Consider the following 12,538-nt stretch of genomic DNA (forward strand, 5'->3'; position numbering starts at 1 on the left):
ACCAGCTGCTCCAGCGCGCAGCCCGGCTGCTCCACACTCTCCATGAGCCGCCGGATGCCCTGGTCGTTCATGCGGTTGTTGCTGAGGTCCAGCTCCCGCAGGCTGCGGTTGGCCAGCAGGAGCGAGGCCAGGCTGGCGCAGCCATCGTTGGCCACGTCGCAGTCCCCCAGGCTGGGCGGAGAGCGGGGCACAGGTCAGGCCACAGGACGTGGGGCGGCCCCGCACCACGAGGTCCGCTGGGCCCCGGGCGCGCTGAGCCCCAGGGTCACGGCTGCTCCCAGCGAGCCCCGGCAGGCGGCCCCGCCCAAGGCCAGAGGTGCACGCAGCTCCCCCTGCAGGTGCGGCGGCCACACGGCCGGGACACCCGGAGAAGGGCAGGCCGGGCCCCTCCCACCCCGCACGGCCGGGCAGCCCCGAGCCCCCGTGAGAAGCGGAACTCCATGCAGAAAACAGAGAAAACACGGCGCGGGTGGCCCAGCTCGGACCCCGCGGGCGCCACGGAGGAAACGAGGTCAGGAGAGCCGCAGAGGCCCCCACACTGGGCACGAGCCAGCGGCCAGCCCAGCGAAGGAGCCGGGACCCCGCAGGCGCGGGACGTGCGGGACGGACCCGCAAGAGCGGGGCAGAGGGCCCGGGGCCCCGCGCACCAGCACGCGCACGGGGAGGTGGCTCACCAGAGCACCTGCAGCGCGGTCCCCGACTGGCCCAGCATCTGGCACAGCTCCCGGACGCCGGAGTCCCCCAGCTTGTTGTTGCTCAGCTGCAGCTCCACCAGGCACTTGTTCTGGGTCAGCATCGTGCCGAAGTGGTGGCAGCACGCGGCCGTGAAGTTGCAGGACTTCACCCTGAGACACACAGACACGCGGTCGGGGCCCTGTGGATGGAGCACAGCCCCCTCCTTCCCCCCCACGGCGCTCACCACAGGGACTGCAGCCGGCTGCCGGGCTCCAGCAGGCTCTCGCACAGCAGCCGCGCACCCTCGTCCCCCAGCGCATTGCACGCCAGGCTCAGCTCCTCCAGGCTCTCCTTGGCGCTGACCACGTGGCACAGGTCCCTGCAGCCGGTGGCAGTGACGTCACACTCCCAGAGCCTGCGGGGCGGGACAGTCACCTCCTGACACTGCCCAGGCCACGGCCCTCAGCACAGGGCAGGCAGGCGGCGGGCACAGGGCGGAGCCGACTCACCACAGGACCCTGATCTGGCAGCTGGGGTGCAGCAGGCTGGGGCACAGCACCGCAATGCCCTGGTCACCCAGCTTGTTGTCCCCCAGGTCCAGCTCCCGCAGCGAGGTCTTGGAGGCCACCACAGCGCGCAGGTCCTCGCAGCTGGCCGGCGTCAGGCCACAGTTCTCCAGCCTGGGGGCATGGGAGGGCCGGCTGGGCGGGGGGCCCTGCAGCCCCCCCGCAGCCCCCTCCCCACCCCATCCATCCGCAGCCCCCGCAGCCCCCCTGCAGCCCCCTCCCCACACCCATCCATCCACAGCCCCCCCCGGAGCCCCCCTGCAGCCCCACCCTGGCTTACTTGAGCGTCTCCAGCTGACAGGCTGACTCCACCAGGCCCCGGCACAGCACCCGCACGCCAGCCTCACCGATCTCGTTGTTGCTCACCACCAGCTCCTTGAAGTGCTGCTTGTTCCTGAGCGCCGAGGCCAGGGACTCGCAGCTGGCGGCCGTCAGGTTGCAATACTCCAGCCTGGGGACGGGCAGGTGTCAGGAACTCCAGCCGCCGGGCACTGTCCGGGTCTCCTCTCCTGCCTCGGGCCATGAGGGGGCCCTGAGGGGGCCCTGAGACCGGAGGGCTGCTCGGCGGGGACGGCACAGCCATGGCTAAGGGCCACTTCCTTGAGCCTCCTGGAGGCCAGCCACCCCCACGAGCCCCCCGCCAAGCCTGCGATCCGCTGGAGCAGTGTCCAGAGCTGGATCTGGCTTCCTTCTCCTTCGCTGAGCCCGTCCACACTCGCGGTGGCCAGCCCGCCCCACACCTGATGTGGGGGTTCCAGGCTGGCTTCCAGCTCGGGGCCCCCGCGTCAGAGGAGGAATCTGCAGGTCCCGGAGCGCCCCTGCCTCGGAGCTCCGTGCAGCCAATGTGCTGGGGCAGGGGCTCGGCCAAAACCACAGGGACAGGTGGGTGCGGGGCTAGGGGTGGCCTGTGTGGTGGGTCCACACTCACTGGAGCTTCTCCAGGTGGCACTGGGGGTCCAGGAGCCCTTCGCACAGCAGCTGCAGGCCTATGTCCTCCAGCGGGTTGTCACTGAGGTGCAGCTCCCGCAGGGTGGGCATGGAGCGCAGCACGGCGGGCAGGACCCCGCAGCCAGTCTTCGTCAGGCAGCAGTTCTGGAGGCTGGAGCACCCATCCGCCCATCAGCAGGGTCCCCACAAGCCAGCAGGCCCCCATCAGCTGTGGCCCCCACACAAGCCACCCTTCTGTCCTCAGGAGCCACCACTGCCCCTGCCACCCCTGCCCACAGGAGGCCCCCAAGCCTGGCCCTGGAAGAGGGCACGCCCCTCCTCTCCCCCAGGCCAAGGACCGAGAGCACAAGGGGCTTCTCACATGCACCTCAGGCCCCAGGGAGGCTGAGCCAGGAGCCCAGCAATGACAGGCGGGCTGGATGGTGGGCACACCCCGAGGGACAGGGCCCCTCCCCCAGGACCTGCGGCTGAAGCCCCGTGCTGCCTCCTGCCCAGCCGCAGCTGCCGTCCAGACCCGAGCCTGCACTGGGCCAAGCACCTGGGACCATGTGGCTCCTACGGGCTCACCTGAGCTTCTGGATCTTGCAGGTGGGGCTCTGCAGGCCCTGGAGCACCAGGTGCACGCCGGCATCACCCAGCTCATTGGTGCAAAGGCTCAGCTCGGTCAGGGACGGGTTGGCCTGGAGGGCAGAGCTGATATCCTTGCACCGCACCTCCGTGAGGCCGCAGTCATCCAGCCTGTGGACGGGACGTTGGTCACCTCACACGGCGGGTCCCGGCCCGTTCATGGGCCAAGAACTCCACACGGTAGATCACAACCAAGACGTTTAAAAATGAAACAGGGGCGGCTGGCGGGCTCAGGCAGACTCGACCTCGAGACAGTGAGTTCACACCCCATGCTGCGTGTGGAGCCCAGTTTAAATGAATAAATAACAGAAAAGTGTAGGGATCGTCTCGGAAAGCTTCTGTCAAAGACCCTGGCACGTGCGCAGATGCACGTCAGGGCACCTACTACGCTCGCTTTGGGAGGCGGTGAGCAAGTGAAAGCTCTGGTCGAGCTCGAGGGGAAAACCAACCGCAGGAGCGCTGGATAGAGAACAAAACCGGAGGGTCTCGCCGAGATGGGCGTGCAACCCGGGGCCAAATGAAAAACCCGACATGCACAGGTGGGAGGAGAGCCAGCTCTTGCCCACAAAAGAACGGCAACAGGATGGGATCCCTGGGTGGCGCAGCGGTTTGGCGCTTGCCTTTGGCCCAGGGAGCGATCCTGGAGACCCGGGATCGAATCCCACGTCAGGCTCCCGGTGCATGGAACCTGCTTCTCCCTGCTATGTCTCTGGCCTCTCTCTCTCTCACTGTGTGACTATCATAAATAAATAAAAAAAATTAAAAAAAAAAAAAGAACGGCAACAGGTAAGTGAGGAAATCAAAGATCCCAACTAAGCAAAGGCCCAGCAACCACCGTTCTCCGAGACCCCCACGACCAGCACGAGAGCTCTCGGCCTCGCGTCCACCGTGTGTACCCGCCACCAGGACACGGGGGCGCCGGGGTGCAGAGGCGGTCAAGGTGCCCGCAGGGGCGAGCCCATGGCGCCCCAGGGGCCGCCGGTACCCCCCCCAGCCCCACAGCCCGGAGGGGGCGGAGACAGGGAGCGGCCGCACGTCGCAGGTGGGCGGGCGAGGACAGGGAGGTGCCGCCCTCTGCACCCGCGCGCCCAGCCCTGGGGGACACAACAAGCAGAAGAGCTGGTGATGGGGCGGCCCGTGGGCTCCGCGGTTCAGCGCCGCCTTCGGCCCAGGGCGTGACCGGGTCCCCCGATCGAGTCCCGCATCGCGCTCCCCGCAGGGAGTCCGCTTCCCCCGCGGCCGGTGTCCCCGCCTCCTCTCTGGGTCTCTCCTCAATAAACAAAGAAAATCTTAAAAAAAAATTAAAGCAGAGCTGGTGACATCCGCGTCCAGGCGGCGGGGGTCCCTGTTTCACAATCCCTGTGGCTCTTCCGTAAACCTACGCACTCGGGTAGGAGGAGGAAAGGCGGCGCCCCCCCCCCCCCCCCCCCCCGCTCCTGCCTGCCAAGCCCGGGGAAGGCGAGGCAGGCGGCTCGGGGCGGCCCCACACCCGGCGGGAGGGGACTGCACCCCCCGTGGGGCCCGGCGCCGGGCTGCGCCTACCTGACCACCTCGTACTGCTGGATCAGGGGCAGGAGCTCCGTCCACCGGGCGTCGCTCAGCTGCTGGCACTGAATGCTCAGGCTCATGGCTCGAGGTGGATTGGGTCCTGGACGGGAGGGGGGGACACCTTAGCAGGGCCCCCAGGTCTGACCGCGCAGCCCTCCTAGGACCCACGGGTGCTGCTGTTTCGGAAGCCACAGCCTCCCCCTTGGCCGTGCCCGCTTGGTCTCCTGCCTTCGGTGGCGCAGACCCCCTGGGGGACCCAGTGTCAGGGCGCTGGGTGGGCGGTCCCAGCCCCGAAGGAAGGAGGGGCTGGCGGGAGGGGAGGCCTCGCTGCGGAAGGGCGTAGGGGACCGGGGTCCATTCGAAGGCAACAGAAAGCCCGGGACATCACACCTGAAACAACGCCGCTCCCCGCCCTTCGCAGAGGGACAAGCAGGGACTCTGGCCCGCGGGCGGCGGCGCCTGGGACACCGGGTGGAGGAACGTGGCCTGAGGCGGGTGCTGGGCGGTGCTGCCGGGAGTTCAGAGCCCGTGGGCGGGGAGGGGCAGGGGGGTCGGCCCTGGCGCCCGCAGCCCGCACACAGGCGGCCCCCGGCGCGCCCAGCCCGCTGCCCCCCGGGAGCGAACCCCACACCCGCCCGCGGGCCCAGGGTGTGGTCCGCAAATCCACGACCCGGAGCCCTTAGTCATCACTGGGGAAGGGCCCGAGGACCGAGTCCGGAGGAACCCTCTCTCCCAAGCCAGCCCGACACCAGGGGCCCGGGGTCCCCGGGGGCTCCGCGTGGGAGGAGCCAGCACCCCACCGACGGGCCCCGGGGAACCTCCGGGTTGGGCCTGGGGACTAGGGGCACTTCTAGGAGTCACGGATCCCTCGGGGGACCCCATGAAAACCCGTCTCGCCCCGCAAAGACGCCGTGCCCCGCGGCTTCTCCCGGGATCGGGGCCGGCAGCTGGGCTGCGCCCTGGGGCCCCAACGGGACGCGGACGGCTTTCCCGTGTGACAACCGGCCGGGCGCCCTCGGCCTGAGCCGCCCCCCCGGGCCGCACGGCGTCCAGGGGGCGTCCAGGGCCCGCGGAGCCCCAGGCCCGGCGGCGCGGTTACCTGCTAGGGGAGCGGGGGAAGGCCGGGGGCGCGCCGGGGTCCGTGCGAGGTCGCCCACGGCCGCCACCAACTTCCGCGCGCGCCGGACGCTGCGCATGTGTCCGGGCCCACGTGGGCCGCGGAGCGAGGAAGCGGCCGCTCGGGTCGCCCGCAGCACCCCCCGCCCCCCTGCGACCCCCGCGCCCCCCGCAACCCCCGCGGCCCCCCCCTACGTAACCCCGCGCCCCTCGCCGCTCACCCGCCAGCGACCGCCGCTTCCGCTGGGCAGGGGTGGGGACGCAGCACGGGGCGGGGCGGGGCGGGAGGCAGGAGCTGCCCAGCGGGGTCGGCGACAAACAGCCCCGGGCCGCGCCGCCGCCAGGACAGCCGCTCCCGCGTGGAGGGGCCGACGCAGCGGGGGAACCCGGGCGCCCGGGGGCGCTGTCCCGCGCACGGACGGCGGCGGCTCGCGGCCCGGGCCCGTGGGGCGGGGACCCCGGCTGCGGGAGCATCATGCGGACACTGAGCGCGGCCCCCGCGGCTCCCCGGCCCCATGGAGCCCACGGCCCGCGCGCGGAGTGCAGGAAGCCACGTAACAGCGCCGGGGGATCCCGGCTTAGCGCCTCCTGCAGCCCAGGGCGCGACCCCGGGTCCCGGGATCGAGTCCCGCGTGGGGCTCCCCGCGGGAGCCTGCTCCTCCCTCTGCCCCGGTCTCCGCCTCCCTCCGTGTCTCTCATGAATAAATAAAATCTTTAAAAACTATATTAACAGCGCCGATGACGGGGAAGTGGCAGGCGGGGGCGGCCGCGGGAGGGCGAGCCCGGGTGCGAGCGGAGAGGGAGAAGCCAGCTCCCCGGGGAGCCGCTCGCCACCCCACGCACGCCCGGCACCATCTTTGTGATCACGGGGGGGGGGGGCGGGGAGCGAGTTCTTTGCGGAAATGAGGGTTGGGTTACTCAATCTGGGAGGCTATTTGGCTGAGTCAGTCCTGGCTGGGCGCCAACCGACCGGAGGCCTGGGCCAGGAGTGTGGGGCCGGCGGAGAGCAGCCTGGATGCAGAGCGCGTGCAGAGGCCAGCACCCCAGGCCCCCCACGAGCTCCCTCAGAGCAGGCCAGGTTGCCAGGGCCCCCCCCCCCGAGGCCCCCTCCACCCTCACGCACGAAAGGGACGGTGCCCGGTTTGTGCAGAAGCCACTGAAGCCTGAGGCTGCTGGAGAACGGAGTGAAGCAGCGGGCACGGGTGTAGGGCGCCTCGGGTGGAGGGGGCCTCGGCTGCAGCGCAGCTCCAGCCAGCTTTCACATGGCTTTGTTTTCTTCAGGCAAATACCCAGAAGGGGCACCTGGGTGGCTCAGTCAGTGAAGCACCTGCCTCTGGCTCAGGTCATGATGTTAGGGTCCTGGGATGGAGCCCCACAGCAGCTCCCCGCTCCCTGGAGAGCCCGCTCCTCCCCCTCCCTCTGCTGCTCCCCTGCTCTCACTCTCTGTCAAATAAAATCCTCAAAAAAAAAAAAAAACCATAAATAGGATTACTAGACTGTATGGTGTTTTTAACATTTTGAGGAAGCTCCACACTATCTTCCACAGTGGCTGCACCAATTTTCACCCCCACCAACACTGCATAAGCATTCCCTTTGCTCCACATCCTCACCAACACTTGTCGAGAGTTTTGCCATTCTGACAGGTGAGAGGTGGGAACACACTGTGGTTTTGATTTGCATTTCCCTGACGGTGAGAAGCATCTCTCCATGTGTCTGCTGGCCATCTAGGTGTCTTGTTTGGAGGAACGTCTGTACAGATCCTCACTCATTTTTTAAAAATATTTATATTAGAGAGAGCGAGCGAGCACAGGGGATGGGGTTGGGTGTTGGGCAGAGAGAATCTAAAGGAGAGTTCACAAAGAATGCAGGCCCGAGCTGGGGCTCAATCCTGTGACCTAGATCATGACCTGAGCCAAAACCGAGAGTTTGGCACTTGACTGAACCACCCAGGCACCCCCCTTGACCCATTTTTAATTAGATTATTTGTTTGGGGTTTTTTGTTTTGTTTTTTAGTGTTAAGCTCTTCATATATTTCAGACGTTAACCCCTCATCAGGTATGTCATTTACAAATACCTTCTCCCATTCCATAGGCTGCCCTCTCAACCTTTGTTGATGATGGTTTCCTTTGCTATAAAACATTTTTATCACATAAGCACTATGTACCCTTTATAGGAAAACCAGAAGACAGAAATAAGAAAATAAAAGGCCCTAGCTTGCCCGCCTTCCAGAAACACAAAGGCTCTGACATCTATGTATGAGCTCCTGCTCCTCTGTATGCACAATACACATATAAGAAAAATAATAATAGGGGATCCCTGGGTGGCTCAGCGGTTTAGCACCTGCCTTTGGCCCAGGGCATGGTCCTGGAGTCCGGGATCGAGTCCCACATCGGGCTCCTGGCATGGAGCCTGCTTCTCCTTCCTCCTGTGTCTCTGCCTCTATCTATCATAAATAAATAAATAAATCTAAAATAATAATAATAATAAAGAGCTACTAATAATGGTAGGCAGAATAATGATCAAAGATGATTACGTCCAAATCCCTACTTTACATGGCAAAAGGGTCTTTCCAGAGGTAGCTAAGTTAAGGGTTTTGAGATGGAGAGATCGTTTGGATTACTTGGGTATGCCCAAAGCAGCCACGAGGGTCCTTATAGAATGGAGGCAAAAAGGTGAAAATCTGAGAGCTGTGAGCATGGAGGCAGATGTCCTTGTGGGGTGGCTAAGCTGGAAAAGGCCAAGAAGCAGATGCTGCCCTGGAAAACCTGGAGGGAACCAGGCCTTTGGATGCTTTGACTTGTCCCTCTAGCACCCACGTCCCACTTCTGATCTAGAGAACTGTAAGAGAAGAAATCCTGTGACGCCAGCAGGAGGACACTGATGCAGCAGGAGCCGCTGTATTTTCCACCAAAGAAGAGATATGTATACAATGTATACACAAATATACAGGCACACTAATCCACATGTAACAGTCTAACTTTTTTTTTTTTTTTTACATTCTATGTGTCTGAGAAAGAGAGCAGGAGCAGGGATCCCCAGGCAGGACTCTGGGATGGGATGGTGCCCTGAGCCGCAGGCCTCCACCCCCAGCAGGCCTAACTTTAACGACCACACCGTGCATCCACGTCGCTCAACCATTTCTGCAGGCTGGCACCTGGACTTTCAGGCCGGAGGCTTCTCAGCAGGCCCCCGGGACACCGTCCTGGAGGGGCCGCCCGGGCTCCCCGGTGCCGTCCCACTTGCACTCCCGTCCTCCGCACCGACTCGCCCCCAGCTCTCGGCAGGGCTCCCGCGGGACCGGACGGGGCCGGGATGCTGGGGGGGAGGGGCGGCCACGCCCAAGGCCCAGCATCCCGCGCGGCGACCCGGGAGGGTCCTCTCTGGGAGTGGGGGGGGTCCTTGGGGAGTAGGCGGCGAGTTACCCAACTTGGGGGAAATGTGGGCTGAGCCAGCCCTCGCGCCGCCTGCCGGGCGCCCACACACCGGGGTCAGGTCGCACCTCGAGAAGGCAGGGGGAACCCCCGATACGCAGACCACGCATGCGCACGCCCCGGACCCGGGACTCCCAGCGTGCCCCGGGAGGCAGGCCAGTGGCAGATGCGCACGCGCGGGGGCGCTCTTGGACGTCCTGACGTCACCGCAGCGCCCGGATAGACGTGAGGCCCCGCCCGCCCCGTCCCCTAGCCCGGCGCGCGCCCCCAGCCCCTGCCGCACCCCGATCCCGCTCCCGGCACCCGTTTCTCCGGCACCCCGCCCCCCGGTGTCGCTCCAAGAGCGCTTCAAGTCTGTCCTGGGCAGCATGGCCACAGCAGTGCCTGGCGCGCGTCCACAGACGACCCGGCCAAGGTCGGCGCCATTTAGAGCGGACCCCGGGCACGGACCGCGGCAGTGACTGACCTCCAGACGACGGACCGAGAGGAGCGGCGGGCTACCGGCGGGGGCGGGGCCTGACAGGGCGCGGCCTCGCTGCTGCGTCGGGGCAGGGGGCAGGGGGCGGGGCCTGGGCGATGGGCGGGGCTTTGCGTGGGGCGGGCACAGGCTGGCGGGGGCGGGGCTTTGCGTGGGGCGGGCTCGTGGGGCGGGGCCTGGGGCCGCGGGGCGGAGTCAAGGGGCGAGGCCTCTCCGGGGGCGGGGCCTCTCCGGGGGCGGGGCCTCCGTGGCCGGAGTTGGGGTCTCGCAGCTCCCACTTGGCGGCCGGGCGGAACGGTGGTCCCGGCGCCGCCCTCCCAGCGTCCCGCCCGGCAGGTGTCCTCGGACGCCCGGCCCAGGCACTGACATGAAGGTCACCGGGCTGGGGGCTGGGCTGGGAGACGTGGAGCAAGGTGCAGGCCGGACGCTGCACGGCGGTCCGCTGCGGAGCCCCGACTCGGTGGTGCCGGGCTGGACAGACGCAAGGGTGGTTTTGTGAGATTCGTTGGAGCAACGTTTGTCATCTTTGGGCGCTGTTCCATTTATCTACAGGCAGAAACTCTGAATAATCCTGTGCCTTCAAATGCATTCGTGCAATAAACACTTGTGTGAGCCCTTTGTGCGCGGCTGTGCGGCGGTGCTCGGGGTTCAGAACTGGGCCGGGGCGGGGGGGGGGGTGCGCACCCCCAGGGGAGACAGCGGCCCGTGGGGAGACGGCGCCAGGGCGGCCCCAGCCCGGGAGCGCCCGTGTCCGCCGCGGCGAGGGAGCACCGGGTGCTCAAGGAAAACTGGCTTTTCCTGAGAACTGACTTCTCGAAGCGCTAGAATGTGGCCGATTTTAATAGAAATTGTTTATACTATTCACTTTCCTGTTCCCTAGACCTAGTGTACTGACCGTGATCAACTTTTCTAAACTTGACGTCAGCGCCCTTTGGGAGACCTCCTGTGGCCAGCCGCACTGCAGGTGCCTGGAGGAGGAAGGGCGGCAGGTGGGTGCCGCTGAGGGCGGCTGGGGTCACAGGGGCCCGGCAGGCATTACAGGGGACCAGCAGCAATTTTTTTTTTAAGATTTATCTATTCATTTATCAGAGAGAGAGAGAGAGGCAGAGACACAGGAGGAGGGAGAAGCAGGCTCCATGCAGGGAGCCCGGCGCGGGACTCGATCCCGGGACTCCAGGATCGCGCCCTGGGCCAAAGGCAGGCGCCAAACCGCTGAGCCACCCAGGGATTCCCGCAGCAGCAATTGTTTTGCTGAAATACAGTGCTGCTCGCGTGGTGCTGCTGCCACGTGTTCCCAGGCTCGCTGTCCCCGTTTCCTGCGTAGTTTCGGGGATAGGGGGCCATACTGGTCAGAGGTTGCTGGGCCCGTGCCCAGGTGAGTAAACAAGCACCGGTTGGAAATGTTCTTACACGAATAAACAGCACGGACCTTGGTACATAAACGTTCGGACCGACGTCGTGGGTGCAGGCGGGAGGGCAGGCTGTGGGCTACCCCAGTGGTCAGAGCTGACATTCTGGGGGATGACGTCTGCAAACAGGGGACTGCGTGCCAGGGCTGATCGCCTGCTGCATTAAACTGCTCTCCCGCTGGTCTTTAAAGGAGATGCTGGACCCAGCTGACCCGGGGTTCCAGGGGCACACCCTTTGTGCGTCTAGGCTTGGTTGTCTTCATCGGGACACTAGCACCACCACGTCCCTGGCTCTGGGCGATCAGGGCTCGGTGACATAATGCAGGTAAATCCTCACGCACGTGGGCTCTAAATATTGTTGATGTAAGTGTGTGCTGCACGCATGAGGTACTCTGAGGTGGAATCTGGGTTAGGGTGGAATCTGGGTTAGGGTTAGGATCTATCACCGGACACCAGCAGTGCTCTCCTGGGCTGACTCTCCTGGACTGGCTCTTCTCCCTCCCACAAGAGTTACACTTTTGGAAAGCTGCTAAAATGATGTACTTTCATTTTGTTCTTTTCTATGCCATAAGCTCTTAGATCTGTTTCCTGAGATTCTTGTTAAGGATAAAGAAAACTATTTATAATAAGCGGCCCTGAGGCTGTCGGGTCGCACATGTGATGACCCATGGGGACACGAGAACCTGTGAGGAACGTGGAGGAATGTGCTTCGAGACGCCCCGTGAGGTGCAGCATGAGGGTTAGCACCCTACGTGTGGCTGCAGCCCCTCCTGCATGGGACGTGGCCCCTGGGCCACAAGGATTCACGGGAACTAGGTCTTTATCTTCAATCTCACCTGATTTTCCCAGTTATGTCTTTGTCTTTTTATTTATTTACTCACTTATTTTAAAGATTTTATTTATTCATTCGTGAGAGACAGAGGCAGAGACACAGGCAGAGGCAGAAGGAACCCGGGATCACACGCTGAGCCCCCCAGGCGCCCCCACCCCGTGCTCTTTCTGACCTTCATGTAGGAAGCCAATTAAACATACACTCAACCTTTGCACTCTATCCCACGCACGAGTCTCTTACACTCTTTACTAGACGTTCGATCCTTTTGACTCTCTGTCTCGGTCCAGGTAATTTCTTTTTTTTTTTTAAGTTTTTTTTAAAATTTTTACTTATTTATGATAGTCCCACAGAGAGAGAGAGAGAGAGGCAGAGACATAGGCAGAGGGAGAAGCAGGCTCCATGCACCAGGAGCCCGACGTGGGACTCGATCCCGGGTCTCCAGGATCGCGCCCTGGGCCAAAGGCAAGCACCAAACCGCTGCGCCACCCAGGGATCCCTCGGTCCAGGTAATTTCTTTTGACCAGCCTTCCAGTTCACCAATTCTCTATTTATCTGTGTGGGATCTCTTGTCAACCCCATCCTTAGGTTTAGTTATTTTATATTTTTTCTTTTGGAATTTCCATTTATTTGTTTATTTTTGTTTCCAAGTCTCTCCCTAACCAAATTAGGTACTCTTGTCTTTGACAATGTACTTAACTGAGTACCTTAAATACAGTTATTCTGAAGTCCCTGTCTGATAATGGCATTATCTGCATCTCTGTGGGGTCACCTGTTCTTCATCTCGTCTTACTTCCTGGTATGCCAGATTACTTTTTTTTTTTTTGCCAGATTACTTTTGATCGAGTGTTGCGTATTTGTGATTAAAGAAATTGTAGGGATCCCTGGGTGGCGCAGCGGTTTGGCGCCTG

At 63.5% G+C, this 12,538-nt stretch overlaps 1 protein-coding gene across 4 annotated transcripts in view; it reads right to left on the reverse strand.

The window, feature by feature from the left end:
* RNH1 (ribonuclease/angiogenin inhibitor 1) overlaps positions 1–9,476 on the reverse strand; it is a 9,907-nt gene extending 431 nt beyond the window's left edge. Inside the window, exons 1-10 of one of the 4 annotated variants that reach the window (XM_055300852.1) lie at positions 5,702–5,972; positions 4,755–4,823; positions 4,359–4,464; positions 2,757–2,927; positions 2,170–2,340; positions 1,522–1,692; positions 1,185–1,355; positions 920–1,090; positions 675–845; positions 1–171 (exon numbers count right to left, since the gene is read on the reverse strand). In XM_055300852.1, coding sequence (XP_055156827.1) covers positions 1–171; positions 675–845; positions 920–1,090; positions 1,185–1,355; positions 1,522–1,692; positions 2,170–2,340; positions 2,757–2,927; positions 4,359–4,464; positions 4,755–4,823; positions 5,702–5,957 — 1,628 coding nt within the window. In that variant the 5' untranslated portion in view covers positions 5,958–5,972. Of the gene's footprint in view, positions 172–674; positions 846–919; positions 1,091–1,184; positions 1,356–1,521; positions 1,693–2,169; positions 2,341–2,756; positions 2,928–4,358; positions 4,465–4,754; positions 4,824–5,463; positions 5,594–5,701; positions 5,973–9,377 lie in introns of those variants that run through there. The other 3 variants (XM_055300855.1, XM_055300853.1, XM_055300854.1) reach the window with 3 other exon arrangements.
* Positions 9,477–12,538: the final 3,062 nt, after the last annotated feature.

The sequence above is a fragment of the Nyctereutes procyonoides genome, unplaced genomic scaffold (genome assembly GCF_905146905.1).
Source record: "Nyctereutes procyonoides isolate TBG_1078 unplaced genomic scaffold, NYPRO_anot_genome, whole genome shotgun sequence".
Taxonomy (NCBI): Eukaryota; Metazoa; Chordata; class Mammalia; order Carnivora; family Canidae; genus Nyctereutes; species Nyctereutes procyonoides.